General features: G+C 59.7%; 1 protein-coding gene across 1 annotated transcript in view; it reads left to right on the top strand.

Annotated features, from left to right (window-relative positions):
* The window catches only part of LOC309631028 (ciliary rootlet coiled-coil protein 2-like), a 58991-nt gene that overhangs the window by 9077 nt on the left and 25019 nt on the right, over positions 1 to 24895 (top strand). The window contains exons 2-13 of the mRNA XM_082396962.1: positions 2665 to 2815; positions 3764 to 3873; positions 5862 to 5968; positions 7987 to 8152; positions 12253 to 12356; positions 12920 to 13117; positions 14273 to 14369; positions 14455 to 14544; positions 14698 to 14886; positions 15138 to 15334; positions 17686 to 17830; positions 18259 to 18405. Of these exons, the coding sequence (XP_082253088.1) occupies positions 2665 to 2815; positions 3764 to 3873; positions 5862 to 5968; positions 7987 to 8152; positions 12253 to 12356; positions 12920 to 13117; positions 14273 to 14369; positions 14455 to 14544; positions 14698 to 14886; positions 15138 to 15334; positions 17686 to 17830; positions 18259 to 18405 (1701 nt within the window). The remainder of the gene's footprint in view (positions 1 to 2664; positions 2816 to 3763; positions 3874 to 5861; positions 5969 to 7986; positions 8153 to 12252; positions 12357 to 12919; positions 13118 to 14272; positions 14370 to 14454; positions 14545 to 14697; positions 14887 to 15137; positions 15335 to 17685; positions 17831 to 18258; positions 18406 to 24895) is intronic.

The raw sequence follows: 24895 nt of genomic DNA, 5'->3' as shown, positions 1-24895 counted from the left end.
GTGTCCCCTCTGGCCAGCTGAGACTGCGAGGGGGGGAGGGGGCTTCTAGAAGTCTCCCAGTGCACTGCCCGGTCACAGGCAGACAGCACACCCCCACAAAGCTGGGCCAAAAACCCGACCCAGAGCCACCCCTGGCCCACAGGGCTGCAGGTGGCATCGCGGGGTCCCGGGCGGGCATGGGGGGAACGAAGCCCCAAGGCCAGAGGTTGGTGCAGGCCCAGTGACCCGCCCTGGGTGAAGGCCCCTCCCGCTCCGGGCCCCTCCCCGCCCCCCGTTACTGGGGGGGAGTGGGGGGGGCAGGAGGTGGGGCGGGGTGGGAGGGGGCAGCCCCAGGGCCTCCGCGCACCCCCGTCGTGCCGCCCCCGCTGCCTCCCTCGGCTCCAGCTGGGCCACGGCCCATCGCAGGCACCCGGCCGCAGCTGGAACCCATTACGCCCCCAGCTCCTCTTGGGACGTCTCGGCTAATAAGTGACCCTCTGTAAATGTTAGGAATGAGTCAAGTTTGTGCCGCTGCTGCTTTCCCGTTAGCGGGTGGCGCCGCGGACGCCCGGGGGAGCGGGGAGGGTGGTGTGGAAGGCGGAGGGGCAGGGGCCTTCCTGGCCTAGGAGGAGGCTTCCTGGACTTGACAGTCCCGCGGGCCTCAGGTGGCTCTCGCCTCCTCGTTGGGCCTCAGTTTCCCTGAGTGCAAAGAGGGTTCAGGGTGGATGATGGCTGAGCCCCTGCCAGCGGCCTTTCCTCCCCTGAGGACAGGAGGGGCCCTGGTGGTCTTGGCGCCCCCTTCCCGGCTCTGCCCAGAAGGGGCAGTGGGCACCTCCGCCCCTCCCCTCAAGGGAGGCTGCTCACCGCCCACCCAAAGTCATGCTGAGGGGGATCCCCCAGGGGGAGTGTGGTCGAGGTGCCGCCCCAAGACCTCCCAGGGGACTCAAACTCCTACACACAGGTGAAGGAGGACTGGGGTCCAGGTGAACCAGGGCCAGGGCTCTCACTCCCCGTGGGGGGCAGTGGAATTCAGTCCCGAGAGTTTGCTCAGTGTCTGCCCAGCACCGAGCTCCTGTTGGGATGGGGACGTGGCTTCACCAGGTGTCATGCAAGAGCCCGGGTCTCGGGGTGGCCCTGGCCACTCTGGTGCTGACGGAGGGGCAGGCCTTGTGTCCAGCCAGACGTGAGTGGAAGAGACCAGGCTGGGGTCTCAGGAGGAGGGGACGGGCTGAGATTGTACCAGGGCCGTGGGGTGGGGGGAGCAGGGGTGCACCCAGGAAGCCCTCCATCCCTACCAGCCCAGGCCTGAGGGTCAGAGCCAGGTGGAGGGGTCTAGGCCTCGAGAGGGTCTTCAGGGAGAGCTGGGAGGGTCAGAGGAGGACAGGCAGGTAGGAGGCTGTGTGGTGGTCACTCACCAGGGCCCTGGGCTGGGAGGCAGATCTGGGGAGTCTAGGGGTGGGGGGTCTTGGGAAGCCGGGGGTGGGGAGGGGCTGGGCACATGGTGGTGAGTTTGAGAAGTCTGGGACCTTCGGGGGTGATGGGAGGACCCTGGTTTGTCGCCCTAGAGAGTCACTGGAGGGGACATCCATCTCCAGTACCCCCTGGGAAGCATCTGGTTACCCTCTACTATTTTCACTCACTGCCTGAAAACTCATGTCACAAATGCAGCAGGGCCGGTGGGCAGCTGTGGACTGTCCTGACTCCTGGGCCATCTTGCCTCGTTACCCTCTAACGTCCAGATGTTCATGCTGGTTTAGAATTGGCTGCCTCGGCCTGGAGCGTTCACAAGTTCCCCCCACGGTCAGCACCACGATAGACCTGGCGACAAAGGCCCCGCCCCAGTCCTGGGCTCTGGAGGGCAGCCCAGGCCCTCCCCCAGCTGTGCCATCCTCGTGGAGTCAAGAATGCCCAGGGCCGAGGCAAAGTGCCAGCTCGAGCCCAAGACCCCAAGACCAGTCTCTGGGTACCCAGGACCCAGGGTCTCCTACCCACGTCCAGGCCTATTCGGGCCTCTTCCACAGCCGGTCAGCTGCTCTAGACGGCTAGGAAGGAAGGCCGTCCCCACGAACCTCCCACTGCCCCTCCCTCGGCTCCCACCCTGCCCTGTCCCAGGGCCCACGCGTGCCCCTCCCAGTGGACGGGGAAGCCCCACATGGCTGGCCTTGTCCTAAAGGGGGTGTGTGGGTGGACCTTCTACCAGTTTCCCTCTACTGTTGTCAGCCCCTCCTGTTGTGGGCCTGCTGGGTGGGGTCCAGGCCCCTCCCTGCCAACCCCACTGTGAAAACTGGGAGGCTGCCTGCTCCAGGAGGGCCAGCGGCAAGAGCCTGCCTCCCAGCGTCCCCAGAGAGGTCCACCACGATGGTCAGTGCAGCCCCCGCAGAGGCGGAGCAGGGCTGAAGGGTGGAGCGAGGTGGTGCCCTAGGCTAGGAGTTCTCCGGACCAGGTCTTCTTTCCTCACCTGTGCTCAGAGCAGCACCAGGATGGGCAGGGCGCCCTCCCACCTTAAAAGGTGGGGAAACCAAGGCATGGGCCTTGGGTGACCTCAGCCTCGCCCAGTCCTCTCCAGGGCACTTTGCCACCGTATGGGAGCCCCGTGGCAGCCCCCACTAACTCCAGTGGGTTCACGTGGGGCTCTGGCAGCTGTCCAGGGACTGCCCCAGGCATCTCTGAGCGGGTGTTTTTCAGAGGCTGGAGGACACCGTCCTGAGCCCCGTGGCCAGCAGAGAAGACCGGGCGCTGACCGTGCGTGGGGGAGGCTGGCGGGCCTCACCCATCCCCGTGCCTGCCCGCATCCGTGAGATTGTGGCTGGCAGCCTGGGCGAGGAGCTGCCGCAAGGTGAGGGGGGGCACCAGGGGAGCTGCAGAGCCGTCAGTCAGAGTCCAGCTTCAGGGAGCCAAGCCCCTCCCTGTCCCCTGAGCGGGCTGGCCCCTCCCGGCCCATCATCTTCCCCTGTGCTAGGGCGAGAACCACACCTTCCCACGGCATCGTCCACGGGGCTCAGAAGCCGATCCCCACAGCGCGCTCACCACTAGGCCACAGGGACCGTGCCCACCTAGCCCTGCACTGGTTTGTCACACGTCTGTGCCCACCAGCCTTGATTTCGTCTATGTTCGTTTTTCGTCAGATGAGTGAAATCCTAACAGTTGACACTCAGGAAGCGTGGATGCTGGGCTGACCCTGCCCTCAAGAGCTCTGCTCCCCCAGCGCCCGGGCCCCCTCGCGGTGCCCTCTCGCTGCCTGTCACGGCTGCGTGCGCGGCTGGGTCCCTGCACCGAGGCCACCCAGCCAGTAGGGCAGCCTGGCCCCAGAGTGTGCCCCGAGCCCCTCGTGCGGGGGCCCCGAGACCCCTTTCTGAAATAAGGGGCTCTCCAGCCTCCTAGGGGAACTGGGGACCTCACTGCGTGTGCTAAGGAAAAAGAAAGCCCACTGTGTGGTTAGAACAGCAACTGACTACTTGGGGGTGAGATCTGGTTACCCTGCGTCAGCAGTTCTCACTGCCTGATGGGGGTGTGGGATCCCAGCGTCCAGGCCACCCCGCACACTCCGCTGTAACTGGTTTGGGGCTCGCCCTGGGCATGGGTCTGTCCCGGGGTGAAACGTGACGTCCACTGACAGGAGAGGAAGGGCGGCCCGGGGCTGAGGTGCGGCCCCAGATCGGGGTCCGCCGGGTCAGTCCCGGCAGATCGGCAGGCCGGCGGCGGGGACAGGGAGCCGGGCTGGGGGCTGGGGGCTGGGGGCTGGGGGCTCGCCTGGCCACAGGCTGACCTGCTGCTGCGCCTGCAGGGGTGCGGGAGCCGCCAGCCGCCTCGGCCCACGTGCAGGAGGAGCTGCTGGCCCAGGCGGGGGCCGAGCGGGACGAGCCGGCCGGCAGGTACCGCGCGGTCAGCGAGCGGGTAAGTGTGCGCGGGGACGCGTGGCAGCCGGAGGGTGGCAGCCTGGCCCGGGGTGACCGGTGGATCCGTCAGCGAGTCTCAGGACGTGGAATGACAGTGGTCGGCCACGGCACAGCCGGACCCTGGGCAATGGCTAGAGAAGCTGAGGCCGGAGTGGACCGGTGAAAGCGGTACAGGTGCCTGGGGCTCCCTGGCCCCAGGGTCCCCCAGGACTCCCCCCCAGCTTAGGCACTGACTTGTGCCCCACCTGCCAGAAGCCCTGGGGGCGTCTGGGGCAGTCCTGACCCCTCGGCCCCAGCATCCAGCCCCACGTGAGCACGTGGCAGCAGCAACTGCCCAGGGGAGGAGGCGGGGGAGCCCAAAGGAACCGCCTGGGGGCCTGCCGAGGAACTGGCCCCGCCCCCAGCCCCCACCCCCGACAGCCGAGGGTGGACGGACCCCGGACACACCCTCGGCCCCCGGTCCTCTGTCCTCAGTGCCCTGGGCAGCCGCGTTGCCCTCCAGGGTGACTGGCTGCAGCAAGAGGCCGTTTGGTCACGACCTGTGGGGCTGGGAGGGCCTCCCGGTGGACAGATGGGGAAACCGAGGCAGAAAGGTGACGAAACTTGCTAGGTCAGAGCCTCTGTCCCATGTCTGCCACCCCAAGACATGATGGCTTCTGAGGCAGGACTGAGCTGGGGTGCCCGGCCCACAGTGTGGGGCACTGGGAGCCCCTGTGTCTGCAGAGGCCCCTGGTCTACGTGGCAGGGCAGATGACCCCACTTTCCAGATGAGGAAACTGAGGCTCAGAGCTAGTCCGAGTTGCCCAGGGCCACGCCGCCATTGTTGGGGCTGAGACCTGACTCAGATCTTTCTCCAGCATGACCAGTGACCAGTGCCGAACGCCCGAGGGCCCTGGGTCAGCCTCGTCTCCTGGAGGGTTCCGAGGGCTTCCTGGGATAGGCGGCGTCACCAGCCCCACAGAGGGAGGGGCTCTCTGCCCCCACCCCGAACTGTCACACCTGTTCTCATCACCAGCCCCACCCCCGGGCAGGACTGGAAGGCCCTCCTCATCCCAGGCGGGACCAGGAGCACTGCGGCGATGTCTCCCGCCCTCCCTGGGCCCTGCGTGGGGCGGGGTGCGGGGGCGGGGATCTTCCTAGCACTGGGTGGGGAGATGTTGGGAACAAGAGGGCCTGTGGGAATAGAAGCCGCAGAAATCCTGCTGCCGATTAGGAAACGTCGTGAGTCAGTGAGCTCTGAACTCACAGGCCCACGCCAGCTCCGGCAGGCAGCTCAGCACCCCTTGTGAGGGCCACAGAGGGGCCCAGCCTCCTCAGGTTCCCCAAGCAGGTGGGCGGGGCAGATGGTGGTAGCGGGGGGCCACGTGGCTGTTCCGTGGGCGCCTCCATCCTGGCTAGACTCCCAGCCCCCGCCCAGCCCCCTCAGCTGGGCTGGACCCCCGGCCCCTCCTCTCCAATCCCACCGGTAGCTGCGGGGGCCACTCACCTCCCTGTACTCAGGCCCCATGTCGTGCCACAGGGGTGCCCTTCAGCTCTCCTGACCTTCCTGCCTCAGCCCCCCACCAGCCGGCCTCCTCGGGTCGGGGCCCCCAGCACTGCCTTTTCCCCTCAGAGCCCCGGGTCCCCGTCTGCTCAGGCTCCAGCAGGCTCGGGGGCTGGCCTGGCCCAATTTGGGGGGCTCCCCTCCCTGCCAGGCCCACTTACTGGGGGTGTGGTCCCCACCTGCCCCTTATGTGGCTGGACCAGAGCCTGGGCAACCCCTCCACCGGCCGTGGGCACATGGCACAGGGCCATGGCACGGATGGCTGCCTGCCTGACCCGTCTTAGCAGACCCAGCTCGACCCCAGCCCTTATCGCAGCCTGGCCCCCCCCAACTAGGGACCCCAGGGGACCCTCTCACCCGTCCCTGGGAGGGTTTTGTGCCAAAGCTGCCCAGCCCACTGGGCTTGGAAGTGTCCAGCCAGGTGGGTCAATGCCCCTCTCCAGCTGCAGGCCCGGCTGGAGGCCACTGAGGCTCGGCTGCGGAGGTCAGAGCGGGAGCACAGCGTCAACCTGGAGGAGGCCCTCGGCCGGCTAGAGGCTGCCGAGCAGAGGTGAGGCCGGGCAGGCAGGGCGGTGGGGGTGCAGGGAGCTCAGCCGTCACTGCAAGGCAGCGGACGCCACTGTGCTGCAGGGCTGTTGGCACCTCTTCCCAGGTGACTCCAGGGCAGAGCAGCACGGGGAGGAGGAGCACGGGAAGGAGGAGCACGGGGAGGAGGAGCACGGGGAGGAGGAGGAGCACGGGGAGGAGGAGGGGCACGGGGAGGAGGAGGAGCTCGGGGAGGAGGAGGGGCACGGGGAGGAGGAGGAGCACGGGGAGGAGGAGGAGCTCGGGGAGGAGGAGGAGCACGGGGAGGAGGAGGAGCACGGGGAGGAGGAGGAGCTCGGGGAGGAGGAGCTCGGGGAGGTGGGGCATGGGGAGGAGGAGGAGCTCAGGGAGGAGGAGGAGCTCGGGGAGGTGGGGCATGGGGAGGAGGAGGAGCTCGGGGAGGAGGAGGGGCACAGGGAGGAGGAGGAGCTCGGGGAGGAGGAGCTCGGGGAGGTGGGGCATGGGGAGGAGGAGGAGCTCAGGGAGGAGGAGGAGCTCGGGGAGGTGGGGCATGGGGAGGAGGAGGAGCTCGGGGAGGAGGAGGGGCACGGGGGGAGGAGGAGCACGGGGAGGAGGAGGGGCACGGGGGGGAGGAGGAGCACGGGGAGGAGGAGGGGCACAGGGAGGAAGAGGAGCTCGGGGAGGAGGAGGAGCTCGGGGAGGAGGAGCTCGGGGAGGAGGAGGAGCTCGGGGAGGAGGAGCTCGGGGAGGAGGAGGAGCACGAGGAGGAGGAGGACCACGGGGAGGAGGAGCTCGGGGAGGAGGAGGAGCTCGGGGAGGAGGAGGAGCATGGGGAGGACGACCACCCCCAGGGCCTCAGGCGAGAGTGCAGGTCCCACAGGTCACGGGACCTCCCTGGCCCTCTGCTCCCTCATGTGTCACCCCCAGGCCCCCGACACCTGCTGAGGCTGGGGCTCTGGCCTGTACTACAGGCAGGTCGCCTGAGCTGCTCATGGCCCTCGGCTGGCCTTGCCAATCCTGGGGGTCCGGGGGTTCTCCCCTCAGTCCCACTCTTCTTCACACTCTGGCCCTGACTCCCAGGCCCCTTTGGCTTCAAGCCACTCTGATTTCACTATCGGGCTCACTTGCGCACCGTTGGTAAGTGTGTGTCACATCCCAGCCCCCCGGAGGTAGCCCCAAGCCCCAGGACACAGCCCCAGAAGGGAAGGGCATCTCTCCACGTTCCCTGCAGGGAGGCCAGCGGGAGGGCTGAGCCTCCACTCCACGGCCAGCTCCATCTCCAGACCTGGGGGAGGTTAAGCCATTTGTGGAAGACTTCCCGGACTTGGTTCATCCTCAGGGACTCTGGAAAAGGAAGAAAAGTGCTGAGAAGCATTTTGAAAACCCGTTTTGGAGAAGCGGGGTGGAGGGTGTGGGTAAATAAGCCGAGAGGAGCTGATGCCCACAGAGCGGAGAGGAGCACGGGAAGTCCCCGTGGCCTCGCAGCTAGCCGGGGGGTGCGGGCTCCAGCGGGCTTGGGGTCCCCGACTGCAGCCACGTGCAGGCCTGCCCTGGGTGGAGAGAGGCCCCCACGGTCACAGAGGGGCTGCCCCCTCCACGGGCAGGCCTGACTCCCTCTCCCCCCGCGCTGCCCGGCAGGGTACCCTCCCAGCCCTGGTACCCTCGGCCCGGCTCCCTAACTGTCTTGCTGGTCTCGGGGTCCCCACCTCCACACCCTGGAGTGAGGAGCCAGCCACAGCTGTGCGGCGGAGCCGGGGGGCGGCTCAGAGGAGGAGGAGGTGGGGAGAGCAAGCGAGTCAGGGCAGGAGGGGCGTGCCGGGGTGGCACCCAGAGGCTGGCCCCCGTTTGTGGGGCCACTGAGGGCCACTGCAGGTGGGCAGCGCCTCTTAGGGGCAGTCTGGGGGCTGCACAGTCGAGCTGGGGTCGTCTGGGCCCAGGAGGTTCGGGGCCTGGCTGTCTGAGCACGTCCGTAAGGAGAGGCCGCCCGCCCATGGCCACGCCGCTCCGTCCCCGCCTGTCCAGGAGCACCGGCCTCTCCCAGGTGAACACCCTCCTGCGGGAACAGCTGGGACACATGAAGAAGGCCAACGACAGGCTGGCCGAGGAGCTGGCCGGGACGACGGGCAGCGTTCTCCGTCTGCGGGCGGAGCTGGAGCTGCGCGAGAGGCAGCGCTGGACCCAGAGAGAGGTGCTCCCGGCTCTCGCCCATGGGCAGGGGGATGCCTGGTCTGGTGCCCGTGGCCGGGGTCGGGGTGGGTGGCAGGAACCGGGAAAGGGTAAGCTGGCTTCCGCCATGGCCCCTCCTGGGGGCACGGCCCCTGGCCTCCTGCCACACCATGTCCCCCACTCGGCTTGGCCACATTAGCCTGCGGGGTGGGGGATACCGCGTGGGAAGACCCCCACTTTGAGAGAAGGACTCCCTGGCTGGGCTTGGAAAGTAGAGTGAGGGCCGAGCCCTGGCTCTGGCGTGGCCGCCCTGCTCTAGCGAGAAGAGTCTCCGCAGGCCCGACTCGTGGTCAGACTCAGGAGCCTGGGCCACACCACGGCCCCCCACTCCCGGGCCAGACCAGCAGGGCCCACGCAGCCTCCTCTGAAACCCGCAGCCCTGGGGCGCGGGGTCAGGGCACAGGGCTCCAGGCCTCAGCCTTGCTGGGGGGAGATGCTGTGTTGACCATCCCGGGGTGGTCACCAGGGCAGGACGTCCAGCTTGAGGTAGGGGACACACTTGAGGGTCACCCCACGCCTCTGCCTGCCCACATCTTCCCCGCTGGGCTTGCGACCTCTGCTCCGATCGTCCCTGGATGTCCCCACGGACCTCCCAGCATCTGCCGCGGGCCCCATGGGCAGGATTTCTCCCCAGACGTGGCAGGAGCAGAGGCCGAGCTGGTCCCCGGGCGCCTGGGCCTCAGGCTGACCCTGCACAGGTGTCCCTCGGACAAGCCCATCTCAGAGAGGCCGTGTCGGCACTTCCCACACGGATCGGGCGGAGCAGGAGGCCCAACCCCGCTGTGCAGACAGAGCCCCTCCTGCTGGACAGCTGTTCCGATCAGAAGCCAAGCGGCCCCTCCTGCTGCAGCCACCCCTGCACGGGGACGGGAGGGTATCAGGGGCGCCAAGAGGGAATGCGTTTGTCATCACAGGGTGGTCGTCGATGGCCGGGCTCCCGCGTAGGGTTGGGGAGACATGGGAGACACATCACGCCCCCGCCTTGGCCGCTAGGGAAACAAATGCCCTGGAGACGGGCCTCGGGTCCAGTTTGGCACTGGTTTATCGAGGGTCTTTATTCCCCCTTGGCCTTGAAAACGACTCTCCCTGGCTGGCGGCTCTTCCTCTCAGCGCCTTAAAGACCCCCCTCCTCTGCCTGCTGGCCCGCCGCGGAGGGCATCGTCTTCTTGCTCTGGCCGCTATGAGCGCTTGCTCTTGCTGTGACTTTGCATTCTGCCGGCTTCCTGTGCCGACGACGTGCGGATTTCTTTCTGTCTGTCCTGCTTAGGACTCCTCAGGGTGCTGTTCTTCCCTTGTCCTTGGAAAGCAGCCGTTACCGCCTTCAGTGTCACCCAAGCCCCTCTCTCCCCTGCCCTCTCCCGCCCCGTGGACCTTACCCATCCCCGTGCTCCCTCCCACGCTTCTTAACCTCCCAGACTTTCCTTCCTTCTATCCCCCTGGTCTATGTGGTAGATAACTTTTTCAAATCTACCCTCCTGGTCATCAATTTTCTCTTCTGGTGTCCAACCTCTGTTAAACCTGCCTATTAGGCTTAAATTCTAAACGTTGTATTTTTCATCTTTAAAAATTCTGACTTTTATTCAGGATATTTTCCAGATATCTTATTCTTAACTGGTATTTTCAAGCCTCTCGTGTGTTTATTGATGCATATTAGAAAACAGTTATTTTGTAGTCTGTGTCTGATGTTCTAATATCTGAACTTCTTCAAAGTGCGAGTCTATTGTTTCTGCTAGGTCTTGGTCATGGTGCTGTGTTTCCTTGTGTCTTTGGTGGTTTTTTAAAAAATTTTTTTAACTAAGAGCTGCGTGTTATCCTTGGGACTCTGAAAATTCTTTGAAACCTGGAATGAATGTGGTATGTTCCAGAAAGGATTGTCATTTGCTTAGGACAGTTTCTTAGGGGCTCTGACGACCTTTGGGCCACATTGAAGTAAATTTTCAGCTTTAGTATTTTTTTTAAACCACCCAGGTTTTGTGAATCCAGGCTGAAAACTGCACCAAGGCTAACTTGTGGTTCCAAAACCACAGGGAGATTTTTTCCTTGCTGTCTTGGTCCCTCCAGGCCGCTGTAGCAGAAGTACCCCAGCCTGGGGGCTTGTCCACAAACATTTATTTCTCACAGCTCTGGAGCCTGGAAGTCCAAGATCAAAGTCCCAGGCCCTTCAGCTGCTGGTGAAGACCGCTTCCTGGATCACAGAACGATAACTTCTGGCTATAAGCTCACATGGCAGAAGGGACTGGACCCTCGTGGGGCCTCTTTTATAAGGACACTAACACCAATCCTGAAGGTGGAACCAGAAAGCCCCGCCTCCAAATACCATCACATTGGGGATTAGGTTTCAACATGTGAATTGTGGGGGACACTGCACCTCTTTACAGCGCCCTGCAGGCAGGTGTGTGTGTGCATGTGTGCGTGTGTGTGCTTGTTCACCGTCCATGGCACCTCCTTACAGCGCCCTGCAGGCAGGTGTGTGTGTGCATGTGTGTGTGTGCATGTGTGCGTGTGCGTGTGCTGGTTCACCGTCCACGGCACCTCCTGACAGCACCCTGCAGGCAGGTGTGTGTGTGTGTGCGTGCGTGTGTGTGTGCATGTGTGTGTGTGCGTGTGCTGGTTCACCGTCCACGGCACCTCCTTACAGCGCCCTGCAGGCAGGTGCGTGTGCACACGTGCGTGCTGATTCGCCCGTCTCTAGCACACCTTACTTAGAGTGCGGCTTGGGGGATCCCTTCCACGTGTGAGCAGACTCCCCCTTGGGTGGACCTTAAACTTTCCTCTCTGTCCCCAGAGCCCCTGTGGTCAAGGAAACGTGTTCAAGTTACGTTTGGCAAGTCCCTCTCGAGTCCCTGAGTTTACTGGTTCCTGGTTTGCGTGTCCCTTACCATACCGGCCGCCCAGCCTTGCATTCAAGAAGTTGTAAAGTCCGGAATCTCATGTATGCCGCTGTCTTAGCGGGCAGGCGGGGCAGGTGTCCGCTCTTCCATGATGCTAATCGCTGCTCTTCGATGATCACAGTCGGGGGGTGGGGTGCAAGTATACACAAGGCTCTGGCACCAGGCGCAAAGGGCGTTCCCTACCCAAGGTACACAGCAGAGTGTTACTGGGCTCGATGGGGGGCCCCTCAGATGGGGGCTCCGGGGAGGGCGATCGGCAAAAGCTTCATGAAGTGGCAGGTGAGCGTGTGGGTCCTGAGCCGGAGGACCGGCAGCACGTGAAAGCACTTTCTTTGTTTGAAGCAACATTGAAAAGCCGCAGGCGGGGCTGTAACAGGCAGGAGGGGCCGTGGGAGCACTGGGTGTGGTGGTGAGCCCTCCGGGGGTCCCTGGAGGTCAGTGTTCAGGACACAGCCCAGTGCAGGGCCTGGGAAGGTGGTGGGGAGACTCAGGACCTTCTGGGCTTCGGCTTAGTTCCCTGCAAGGCTGGCGCCGCTGACCGCCCGTGACTCCATCCCACTCCTGCCCCCAGCTCTCCCCCCCGTCCCCTCCCCGTTCACAGCCCAGCAGTGGGCTCCCACTGCACCTTACAACCTCGTTCACTCCGCCTGTTCTCAGGCGTGGCTTCCCCACCCCTACCACTGCATGGGCTCCTACTGGCAGAGGCTCCTGCCTCCCTGCCACCTTGAAGGGCCAGGCCCCACTCGGGACGTCCTCGGAGCCCTCCGAGAGTAAGTGCTGCTCTCTAGGTCCTGGAGAAGGAAAGGCCTGTTTCCTTGTGTCGTTCTCCCCACCCCCCAGCTGGAGGGCGGGAGCTGAGTGCTGCCCACGGCCCCATGGGGGGACCAGGCTGAGTGGGTCCTGGTTCTGGAGCTGGGAGTGGTCATCTCCCCAGGTCCTCCGGCGGGGGGAGCAAAGCACTGCCCCCCGGGGAGGGGGGTGAGTTGCATTGCTCAGGTAGGCAAGCCAGTGGGGTAGGGGCCGCATGCAGGAGGGTAGCGATGAGGGTCTGCTCTCCGCCCCCCTGGAGCCGGAGGAGCGGATTGTGGGGCGGGTGAATGGGGCCGCAGGGCTCCCCTCACCCCTCAGCACTGGCCTCAGCCTGCAGTGGACGCAAGCCTCTTGCTTTCAGACCCAGCGTACTCGCGCGGGGCGGCACCAGGATGTCCTCCTCCTGCAGAGACAGGTCACCGCCCTCCGTGGACACCTGGCTGAGCTGCGTGCGGCCACCGAGAGGTGCGTGCCAGCCACCCTGCCCACCCAGAGCCAGGCGTGGGCTCCATCAGGGTCGGGCAGAAGGGCACCTGATGCCGGGCCCAGGCATCGGGCCCGCCACGCTCCTCCCACGGGTGGCCCGATGGGAGTGGTGGAGACGGCAGGAGAGGTGGGCCGTGGAGGAGATGGACGGATGGACAGAGTGAGGCAGGCAAGGGTGCAGGGGAGAGAGGAGAGGGAGGCCAGCTAGGGAGATGCAGCGCGAGGGGGCGGTTCCACACGCATGGACTCCGGCTTCCCTCCGACCCTTGCCGGGAACCTCGCACGGTCTACCCCGGGCCCTTGAGGCTCAGAGGGTAGAAGTGCTGCTCAAGGAGGACAGCCTGTCCTGTCCGGCCTGGCCCAGCCCCTGCTCACCCCTGCCCCGCTGAGATGCCAGCCGGCGGGGCCTCTCCTGAGGATGGCGCGGGAGGGGCCTGCCGCAGGCCTATCTCCAGACCCGGCCTCTGCCACCCAGCGTGGAGCCTGCAGTCCGAGCCCCAGACAGCCCCGGGGCTCAGCCGAGTGCCGCCCTTGTCTCCCAGGGGCCTCGCTGACATGCGAGCGGACGCGGCCAGGACGGCCCAGCGCCTGCACACGGCCTGCCTGAACCTCGGCTCCAACCTGCGGCTGACGGCCAGCCGCCCAGCCAGCACCCTGAAGCAGCAGCTGCAGGACAAGGTGCGGGAGATGCTGCAGCTGCAGGGCCGCTGGGACGCCGAGAAGGTGGCACTCCAGGCCAGGTGGGTGCAGGAGGTCAGGGGTGGGGGGCGGGGGCGGGTCGCCGCGCCCGCCCGTCTGCCCAGCGGCTGCGGGTCTGGGACTTCACTCTCGTGCAGTTGTAACTCCTGATTTCACCCCACACCCTGACACTGGGGCACTTCCCCTGATGCCGCCCACGGCTCATAAACTCCATCTCATCGCAAAGGCAGGCGGGCCCAGACCTCCTTACCCACCACCCCCTGGAGGCAGAGCTAGCGCCCTGAGACTGGGCGCAGCCCTGTGAACACTGCCCTGGGTGCACTCGGACCGTTTCCCCGTGGCTGCTTCCAGAAGTGGAATTTTCAGGCCTAAAAGCATATCCTGCCAGGGGTGGGCGCTTATTCTGAGGGCCCCCAGAGGGGCCGGGGTCCAGTCCCAGTTATCGTGGGAGGTTCTGGACACGGAACTCACGTGTGGCGCTCGAAGGTCGCGTGAGGACAGCTTCTGCAGGAAACAGGAGGCAGCTCCCAACGCTGCCACGGGCCTCTGTTCCACGGGACCTGGGGCTCACGTGGTCACAAACGCCCTCGGGGCCAGCTGAGTCCCACACACCCCAGCCGGCCCGGAGGAGAGCCACGGCGGGCCCAGGGGTACAGGCGGTCCAGCACAGCCCGAGGGTTCAGCGCCCGGGGCCTGAGCCGAGTGATCTGGGCCCACGGGAAGGGAGGCCCAGGTGCTGGGGGCAATCAGGGGTCTTTGAGAAGAAGGCAGTTCCTGGGAAGGAAAGACAATACCACCATTAGACTTACGGTGGCAGAGGAGTTCCAGGCAGAGGGACCGGCCGGGACAAAAGCCCAGAGGTGAGCGCGGCACCTGCCACACCCCAAGGACAGAGCAGGGCCTTGGGAAGCCACGCTGTGGGGCTAGAGAGCTGAGTCAGGGTCAGAGCGGGGGCCTTGAGTGCTGCCCTCGGGCTCTGCGCTTTACCCTGAGACAGCGGGAGCCACTGCAGGTTCTAGAGCAGAAGAGAGGTGTCTGACTGGAGTGGGACTAAGGCCCACGCAGGCAGGGGTGGCCGAAGCCAGCAGGCAGGCCGCACCCCAGGAGGAGGAAGACGGGGCCAGGGGGTTCCAGGGCCCGCCGGCGCCCCGGGCTCTGTTCTCTGTGCTGACGACCCCACCCCGACTTCCCTCCAGACTCTGGGAGCAGACGTTGCTGGTGGGGAAGCTCACAGAGCAGAACACGGACAAGGAGAAAACCATCGCCTCCCTCAGAACGGAGGTTCAGGAGCTGGTGCGTGGGACTGGGAGAGGGGGGAGAGGGGCGGCTCGCGGTGGGGGTATCCAGGCCCCCCTGAGCAGCCTCCCCCCGCCAGCAGGAGTCCCATCACAGTGGAGGCCGGCCGGCCCCGGGAGGCTTGAGGGCTGAGGTCGAAGCCCTGCAGCTCACCTTGGACAGAATCACAAAGGTGCGGGCCCGTCTCGGGTCCTTCCCGCGTGGAGCAGCGAGGGGCTGCAGGGTCCTGGTGGCTCGAGCTGGCCCGTGAGATGGTCTGGAAGGACCCGTCCGACCTCAGCCCTGAGCTCTCTCCCCTCCACCCCTTCCTCTCTGCGCCCTGGAGGTGGCGCAGGCAGACGCGGGGTGCCCGGAGCCAGCCTGGAGTGGCAGCACTGAAGGCCAGGAGGCGCAGGGCCAACCAAGGAGCCCCCCACGGGCCGCGTCGCCCCCACGGGCCTGCTCCCCGGCCGCCCTGGACCCTGCGCTGCGGGCTGTGCAGGTGGCCATTGAGACGCGGCGGCAGCAGGAGCAGGTGGGCGGCCACAGAGGCAACGCTGTGCCCCATCCCCGCCGGAGCAGAGCCACAAAGCCCACCAGGCTGAGAAGGGCAGCTACAGGGCCGGCCTGTGTCCCACCAGGCGCCTGCCCCTGAACCCCACTCCCCGGGGAGGGCCTCCGGTCTGAAGCGCATCCTTTCTCGGGCAGTCGGGAGCCCCGCTGGCTTCTGTGGTCGAAGGCCTGGCCAGGCCACGGGGCTCACGCCACGCTCCCTCTCGCGGGCAGGAGCTGCGCCGGCGGCTGGAGTCCTCCGAGGCAGCGGCCGCCGGGCTCCACGAGCAGCTGTCTGAGAGCCAGCGGGAGCTGCGGGCCTCGCGGAGGCTCCTGCAGGAGCGGGGGCAGGAACAGGCCCGGGAGCGCCAGGACCTCCTGGGCAAGCTGGGGGCGCAGCGCTGCCGGGAGTCCAGCGAGCTCCCGGGAAGGTGAGGCTGGCGGGCCGGGCTCACCTGCCCCACGATGCCCCCCGCAGGAGAAGCGAGGGCCATCTCCCGGACAGGAAGTACTCCCGGCCCGAAGGCTACCTCCTCGCCCCTTCACCCCCCAGCCCCTGCCTGCACTGAGCACACCCCCTCTTCCCTCGGCTGCGCCCGTCTGGGCTGTGTCTCCCCAGGACTCACCTTCCCAAAGCCCAGGCTGAGCACGTGCCTGCCCCTTGGCCTGCATCCCAGGCTCCCGGCTGCCCGGCCCATTTCCACACTCCCCTCCTGGGAGCAGGCTGTGCTCTCTCCCACCTCCCCGCTGGCTGCCAGGACTCCTCCGGGGGTCTTACCCAGCCTTCACAGGTGGTCCAGAAAACCCCAACTCCCGCCCCATCCACTGGGGTGGCCACGCGTGCCTTCCTGGCCTGTCCTGCGGATCTGGTGTTCCGTGGTGCGGTCGGCCGTGAGGCTGTCTGGATTCTTCCGTGCACGTCTTACTGCCCTGGGGCTGGTGGGGGTGAAGGACATGGAAAGGGAATCCCCCAGGATTTATAGTCCTGAGTGAGAGGCTTGGTGGGCCTTCCCAAATCCACACACTGCCTGAGCCGGGAGATGGGGCGCGGAGTGGGCTGGCAGCCCAGGAAGGCTTCCTGCAGGAGGGAGCGGTGCAGGGGCAGCCAGGACCACCTCCTGTGCGTCCCCTCGCTCACCCGGGGGGCTGGGACCGCAGGTCCCTCGGGGCTGCCCCTTCTCTGGGTGTCCTGGCAGTTCACCCGGGTCTGAGACAGGAGCTCCAAAGAATAAATTAACCCCAGTCCCGCTCCTGAAAAACGCACGGGAGATGGGCAAAGAGATGGGAGCAGGTGGGTTCAGCCTGGCACAGGGGCCCGGGAGCGGAGGAGCCAGGGAGGGGCCCCAGGAGGCAGGAAGGGCCTTGCCAGGAGGAGACAGGAGCAGAAGTGGGACACAAAGCAAGGCAGGCGGGGCCACCTCACCACCCCAAGGAGCAGAGGTCACGGGGGGCCGCGGGGGAGCCATTGGCAGGGGCACCGCCCTCACAGCCGTGGCTTTGGCAGGGCTGGGCTGGCCGCAGCGTCCTGGGGGCGGGGGGCAGGGGCAGGCTGGAGTGGCCCCTCAGCACCGGGGGAGGAGGGGCTGAATCCCAGGGACATTTGGGAAATGGGGCCTCAGGACTCGGTGCTTCAGAGCACGGCCGGGGGAGAGATGCTGAGACTGCAGCTCTGGCTGGTGGGTGACCGGCAGAGGGGACCTGGCCGGGGGGGCGGTCAGCGGCAAGCACAGCTTTGACAAGGGTCGGCCGTCAGGGGAGGTGAGCAGCACAGGCAGACCTGGAGCCGTGGGGTTCCCGTCGGGCAGGCGCCCCCTCCTCCCCACTGGGCTCTGCAGAACTGGCAGAGCTTAGCCTACAGGTGCAGAGGCCGAGGGCAGGGACGCCCCGAGCGCAAGGCCCTCCAGGGCTTTAGGGACCCCCACAGGGCCACCAGCCGACAGGCAAGCCTGCAGGTGGCCGCCCCAGGGGACAGACCAGCCAGGGGCCGAGCCGCTGGGTCTTCTAGCCCCTCCCCACTCGTCCCTGAGCCCCGAGTGGCCTCCACGACCCCCGCCCTGTCTACCCTCCCGGTACTCGGCCGAGGCTCGAATGCGCCCAGTGAGGGTCCCTCGGCTGCCCTCCCCGGCTGCACGCCCGAGACCCCCCCAGCTTCTCCTCCCCTGCTCCCGGAGAGAAGGCCGCTCTGGAGGAGGTGGTGGAGGAGATGGGGGGCAAGGTGGATGCTTCCCGCCACGGAGCAGCAGAGTCCGGAGGCCGGGAACCTCCCGCGGGGGGCGGGCCAGAAGGAGGAGCTGGTGCAGCAGGGCGAGCAGGGCCAGGGGGAGCTGGAGAGCAGGCGGCTGGCCACCAGCGGGCTGTCCTGTCCCCTCTGGGCCCCGGCGTCCTCACCTGCTCATGGAACCTCTCCTTCACCAGCCTCATCTCAGGGGTCGGGGTGCCTAGCGAGACAGCAGGCCCCCCACCACAGCGGCCAGCTCCCACCGCCACCCAGACACCCCCTCCAAGTCCGGCCCAGCGCCACCCCCGGGGCAAATCTGCCACCCTGGGCCCAGCCGAGATGGGTGCCCCGGTGTGTGCGCACGCGCTCCCACCCAGGCGTGTCGGCCAGGTCTCCGCTGACAATGCCACCCCCAGCCAGGAACGGCTCAGCAGTTCCTGGCCTGCGGGGCGAGCCACGCTCCTCTGGGGCCCCTGGGCTTGGAGGGAGCTGCCCCGCCTGCTGGGCCCCCATCTTGCCCTGAGGCGACCTAGCGCCCTCTGCCCTCTGGCTTCCGGGTCTCAGTCAAGGGCGCCTGGAGCAGCTGGAGGAGAAGGTCTCGGGGCTCAAGAAGGAGCTGGTGTCGGTCCAGGAGGTGCTGAACGCAGCGCGGCTGCAGAGGGACGTCCTGGAGAGCGAGGGGGAGGGTCTGCGCAGCGCCCTGGCCCGGGTACGCCCTCCGCTCCTCTCTCCCGCAGCCGCTCGCCTCCCTCCTCGCTGCCTGGGCCCTCAGGCCGTCCCCAAGCCCCCAAACTCAGCGGTGGCCTCCTCGGTCCCTGGCCAGTGGGCAGCGGCCCACCTTCCCTGAGCGCTGGGCACACCTTCCCTCAGGGTGCCCCCTCCCTCGGTCGCCCTGTCACCTCTCCCGGCTGCAACCTGGTACCCGGGGGCCACCGTCTACCCCAGAGGCCTCACCACTGTGGGCCCCCTTCCACCAGGCCCCACCCAGAGCTCCGGCTCGCACACCTCCGTGATGCGGGGCTCACTCCCTCCCCGGCACTAATAGCGCTGCCCAGGGGAAGCTCTGCCCATGAACCTGAAAGTCCCTCCCTGGCTTCCCTGCTGGGATGCCCTCTGCCTCCCCCCGCCCCACCCTAGGCCGAGTCCAGCAAGACCGACCTGGAACTGCTGGTGAGCCAGCTCAAGGCGGAGGGGGTGGAGCAGAGGCGCTCCCTGGCTGAGATGGCCGCCCTGATGGAGGGGCTGACTCGCGACAAGGGCTCTCTGAGCCACCTGGTCCTGCAGGTGAGACGAGGGCCCAGGGGGACCGGCCTGGCCTGAGCCTCGCTTCCCCAGCGCGGCTGTGAGTCCCCGCCCTGCTCCCCGAGCTCAGGGCCCTCCTTTCACCCATCCTCACCCCTCCTGGACTTGGGGGCTGAGGGGGTGGGGGCGGGGCCTGCCCATGGACCCCTCCCTGCCCTCTGGCGGCAGCTGGAGTGGGTGCTGACCCAAGAGCGGGCGGGTGCCCGAGAACAGCTGGCGCGGGCAGAGCAGCAGCTGGAGCTCGTGCAGGCCGCGCGGAGGGGCCTGCAGGAGGCCTGTGATCACCTGGAGGAGGGGCTGGAGGGGCTGGAGGGGCAGGCGGCCCGGCTCCGGCACGAGCGGGCCCAGCTGCAGGAGCAGGTGGGCCAGGTGAGGGGTCCGCGGGGCTCTGGGCTCCCAGCCCCACCCAGCAGGGCCACCGCTGCCTCTGGGGTGGCCGGGCACACGGCACATTTGGAAGTCACGCCGCTTCAGGATGTCAGCACCAGCGCTTTCTAACTGCAATGCTGCCTGACGTGGCTGATTCGAAGCCGTCCTCCCAGTGCTGGGAGGTGGGGAACGGGGGAGGGACACACAAAGAAGGACGTTTACATCAGGCCTGTCCCCAACATCCGGGGGCTGGGTTCTCCCCTGGTCAGAGGGTCGAAGGCCTCAGGCCCACTGATGCTCACACACTCGGGGGGAAAGGCTTCACTGCTCCTCCGTTGTCTTGTTTCTCTCCTTCCTGGACCACATCCACACAAAAAAGCTGCCCAATCACTCACTCGCTCATGCATTCCTGCGTCCATTCCCAAATCTGCTGACGTGGATCTTCCATGGAGGAGGTCAGACTCCCTGGGACGAGATACTGCAGCACCTTTGCTTTCTCCTGACACCAGCCTTGTCGGTCCACATGGAAACCCTGTCTCTGCAGCGTCTCCGGCCCCCAGTGGCATTCAGACTTCATGGTCTGTCACCTCTGGGACTCAGTCCAGCCTCTTTCTGTTTCTCAGACTCTGTCCTATCCTTTTTGGGGTCATCTTTTCCTCTTTTTTTAGTCAAAGAGTGACTACACTCAGTCAGCCAGTGCACAGTTTTTGACAGTTGTAAGCACCTGTGTAGCCACCACCACAATCAGGATGCAAAGTGTCTCCAACCAGCCCAGCAGGCTCCCTCCTGTCACAGCCACCCAGGCGGCCTCTGCCCTGACCTGTTTTAGACCTTGTTGTAAATGGAGTCATGGGGTATAGACTCTTTTGAGCCAGGCTTCTCTCCCTCAACACAACGTCTTTGAGAGTCATCCCTGTTCTTAGGTGTATCAAGAGCTCCTTCTTTTTGACTGCATAGTAATATTCCATCATACGGATAAACCACATTTGCTTACCCATTCACCCGCTGCTGGACTTCTGGGTTCTTTCCATTTTGGGAGTGGACAAGACTGCTATGAGCATTCGTGGTCAAGTCACGTATGGATATTCTCATTTCTCTTGAGTAAATACATAGGAGTGCAATTGTGGAGTCACTGGGTAGGTGTGTGTTGAACTTTATAAGAAACTGGCAAGCAGTCTTCCAAAGTGGTTGTATCATTTTACTCACCAGCAGCGTGGGAGGCTTCCAGCTGCTCCTCAGCCGCGTCAACATTTGGCATCGTCCGTCTTTATTTTTTAGCTATTCTGTGTGTGTGTGAAGTTATATGCCATTGTGGTTTTAATTGGCATTTTCTGATAACAAATGGCATTAAGCACATCTTCATGTGCTTATTCAATATTCATATACCTTATTTTGTCAAGTATCTATTCAAGTCTATTGCCTATTTTTATTGGGTTTTCATATTTTGGTTATGGATATATAGGAGTTCATATATCTTGGATAAAAGTACTTTGCCAGACAGATGTACTCACATTTCTGTGACTCGCCTATACATTTTCTTAATGGTATTTTTGATGGACAGAAAAGTTTAACTTTCGCAAAATTCAGTTTACCAAGTTTTTTAAAAATTTATGGTTAGTGTTTTCTAGGGGCTGTCTGAGAAATTTTTGCCTAGCCCAAGGACGAGACAATATCCTGCTCTGTTTTCATCTAGCTCTTAGGTCTATGATCCATTTCAAGTTGATTTTTCTGTACAGCAGTGGTTCTCAAAGTGTGTTCCTCAGACCAGCACCATCAGTATCACTTGAGAACTTGTTTAAAATGCAAATTCTCAGCTGCCCTCCCCAAACCTACTGAATCTGAAACTCTGTGGGTGGGGCCCAGAAATCTGGATTTTAATCATCCCTCCCAGTGATCCTGATGCACATTAAGGTGTGAGAACCACAGGTGTGTGGTATGAAATAGGAACTGAAGTCCATTATTTTTCATACTAATATCCAGTTGTTCCAGCACCAATTTTTGAAGAGACTTTCCTTTCCTCCTTGAATTATCTTGGCAACTTGTTGAAAATAAATTGATCATACATGTGCATATATGTGCCCAGATCATATTGTTGATCTGTGCAAACTGATCTATTTGTTCATCCTTTCACCAAAACTGCACTGTCTTCATTACTGTAGCTTTTTAATGTCTTGAAATTAAGTAATGTGAGTATTCCCATCTTATCCTTCTTTTCAAGATTGTTTGGCTGTTCTCAAGCCTTTGCATATTCATATACATTTTAGAATTAGATTGTCAATTTCTATACCCAAAAAAGCCTGGTAGAACCTTGATTGGAACTGTGTTGAATTTATAGATCAATTTGAGAAGACTGGACATCTTAACCGTATCTAGTTGTCCATCCATGAACATGGTATATCTCTCCATTTTTTTCTTTACTTAATTCCTCTCAGCTGTGTTTTGTAGTTTTCAGTGTAGAGGTCTTGCACATCTTTGATTAAATTAATTCCTAGTTTTGATATTGTGCCTTGCTGTTTTAATTTCATTTTCCTATGTCCATTACTAGTATATAGAAATACAATCTCATAGATTAACTTTCAATCATGCAACCTTGACAAATTCACTGATAAGCACCAGGGTTTTACACGTACATAATCATGTTATCTGTGAATAACAACAGTTTTACTTCCTTTCTGATCTCAGTGACTTTTATCTCATCTTCTCTTAATTCACTGGCTAAAGACCTACAGAACAAAATTGAAAAGAAGGAGTGAGAGTGGCCATCCTTCTACCAAACTCAACCATGGGGAAAGAATTCAATATTTCACCACAAAGTGTGATGTTATCTATAGGCTTTTCATAGATGCCTCTTATCAGATTGAGGAAGCTCTCTTTTATTCCTAGCATGCTGAGATTTTTTTTTAAATTATGAATGGGTTTTGAATTCTGTTAAATGTGTTCCCTGAATGAATTAAGATAATCATGTCATCGTTCTTATTCTGTTAATACAGCTAATTATATTGGTTTATTTTTTAATGTTAAAACAACCTTGCATACCTGAGATAAACAATTTCATAATGTTTTGTTAAGGATTTTTACATCCATATTCATGAGGAACGTTAGTCTATAATTTTTTTTCTCATAATGTTTTTGTCAGATTTGGAATGCGGGTTATGCTGGCCTCACAAAATAAGTTGGGAAGTGTTCCCTCCTCTTCTATTTCCTGAAAGTGTTTTAAAATTTCTGTTTCTTCCTTAAATGTTGGTAGAATTCACTAGTGAAGTCATTTAAGTCTGGAGTTTTCTTTGTGAGAAAAGTTTTGATTAAAATTTAATTATTTATTAGATATAGGGCTATTAAGATTTCCTACTTGGTCTTGTGGCTGTTTCTTCTGCATCTTAATAATTTTGCCTGTTGTGTTTTTATTATCATTCAGTTCAAACTATTTTCTCATTCTCTGGGTGATTTCTCCTTTGACCCATGGATTATTCAGACATATATTACCTAATTTCCAAATATGGGAATTTTCTAAGTATCTAATTGTTATCAACAACTAATATAATTCCAATAAGGTCAGAAAACATACTCCATATTATATGAACAGATTTAAATGTATTGAAGCATGCTTTATGGCCCAGCATATTATCTATTTTGTTGAACATTCCATGTTCCTGTAAAAAGAGTATGTATTATGCCATTGTTGAGTGTAGTGCCTATAAATATCAATTAAGTCAAGTTGCTTGATACTGTTGTTTAAGTCTTATGTGTCCTTGTGGGGTTTATTTTATTTGTTTGTTTTATTTGTTTGATTTTTTTTGTCTACTTGTTCTATTAATGACATTTAAATCTCTACGATTGTGGAATTGTCTATTTCTACCTTTAGTTCTACTTTTGTCTACCTTTTGTCTACTTTTGCTTCATATATTTTGAATTCCTATTTTTAGGAGCATACAAATTAGTATTTTATATCTTCATGATGAATTGACTTTTTATCTTTATAAAATGTCCCCTCTTATCTTTGGTAACATTTGTTTTCTTGATATCTAATTTTCCTGATATTGATATAGCCACACCAACTTTCTTTGCTTACTGTTTCCATGTTATATCCTTTCCATACATTAACCTTCAATTCATCTGTGTCTGTATATTTAAAGTGTGTCGGGTCTTGCTTCTATATTTACTCTGACAATCTCTACCTTTCAACTGGAGTGTTTACATCGTTTACATGTAAGGTAACTGTTGATATGCTTTGTTCAAGTCCACCATCTAGGTGTTTGTTTTCTATTTATCTCTTTTTTTTTGTAAATTTTTACATTTTGCCTTTCTGGATCTCTTTTGGGTTAGTTGCATATTTATTTAGTATTCCATTTTATGTTCTCTGTTAATTTTTTTTAGCTATACTTCTTCTTATTATTATTTTAGTGATTACTCTAAAGTTATGGTAGCACAGTCTATATTAAAATAACATTATACTATTTCACAAACAATGCAAGATCGTGACAACAATATATTCCATTTATCCCTCCCATCCTTAGGGCTTGTTGCCATATATTTTATTTACACATATGTTGTTATAAACTCTATAATACATTATTAATATTTCTGCTTCAAATGGTGACTTCAACCACACACATACACACACACACTTCAGCTATCTAGTGAAATTCTCCATCTTCTTGGATATGTTCTTGAACACATTAATTATAATATTTTTCAGGTCATTGTTTGATAATTCCAACATCTGGACCCCCAAATTGGGTCTATTTCTATTGTCTTTTATCTCTTAGTTTTCAGTCCTTTGGCCTTATCTCCTGGTGCTTAATAAATTTTTATTGAGTGACAGATTTTGAGGTTTTGTAGAGCTAATTTGAGGCTCTGGGTGATATAAACTTCTTCCAAAGGGAATTTGCTTTTCATTTTAGGATATCAGAGTCAGGGCAGATCACCTTTATCCAGTCTTGGATTTAACTGTTTTGTAACTGGTTTCAGTCTTTTTTGAAGAGTGAGCTACCTCAGGGTGTTGACCTCATGGTATAATACAGCTCTCCTGTGCTCCTAACTAGGGCCCCCACCCTGAACTCCGGGTTTTGTTGTCTCAATTCTGAGATTGCCAAAAGTTCTGCCTGATCTTCCAGATGCTCCGCTGCACTTTCTGTTCAGATTCATAATCCCTTGGCCCTATACTGTGGTGAGTTATAAAAAAGCAGTACCATTTTTTTAAATGTACAGCATCTCAGACTTACCTCCTCTCTGACATCCTAGCCTCCTGTGCTATGGCTGCTCTGATAGCTCTGAACTCCAGATCCTGTCTCTTCAGTCTTATAAGCGGGCTGAGGCCATAGGACACCTCCCAACCCTTTAGCTAAGGCTTCATCGTCGGCTCCCAAGGCTCTGGCAGAGCCTCTTAGGAGCTGGCAGATCCCTCAAGGGGAAGTCTGTGGTAGAATATTAGGGTCACCTGAACACATTTCTCTCAGTAATTGGACCTCCTTGGTTCTTGACTGCCTTGGTATCTCTAAGTCCTTCACACGGATATGTTGGAGGTGTGCTGTACAGCTTTTCTAGCTGCTACGGTGGGAAGGTTGGTCTCCAACAACCTACTTCACCATTATCAGAAGCAGAAAGTTGTGTTCTTTACTGATGAAGAATATTTTCACTAGGTATAGAATACTAGAATAGCCATTATTTTCATTCAGCATTTTGATGAATTCATTCCATTGTCCTCTGACTTTCACTGTTGCCCTTTGGAAGTCAAACACCAGTCTTATTGCAGCTCTTTTATAGGTAATGTGTGGTTTTTCTCCTCTGATTTTTAAAGATTTTTTCTTTATCTTTGGTATTCAGAAACTTTATTAAAATTTTGTTCTGAAATGTTATTAGCATTTTTAAATTGAAGTATAGTTGATTTACAACATTGTGTTAGTTTCTGGTGTACAGCATAGTGATTCAGTTATACATATACATATTGGGTATATATATATTCTGTAACCTTACGGAAAAACCCAGACGAACTTTTTGGCCAACCCAATACATATTCTTTTTCAAAATTTTTTCACAGAAACTTTACTAAGATATATCTAGGTGACATTTTCTTTGTTTTTATCCTTTTGGAGGATTGTGGCTC

This window comes from Balaenoptera borealis (assembly GCF_965194805.1).
Source record: "Balaenoptera borealis genome assembly, chromosome: 6".
NCBI classification, from domain to species: domain Eukaryota; kingdom Metazoa; phylum Chordata; class Mammalia; order Artiodactyla; family Balaenopteridae; genus Balaenoptera; species Balaenoptera borealis.
This window is presented reverse-complemented; position numbering and strand designations above follow the sequence as displayed.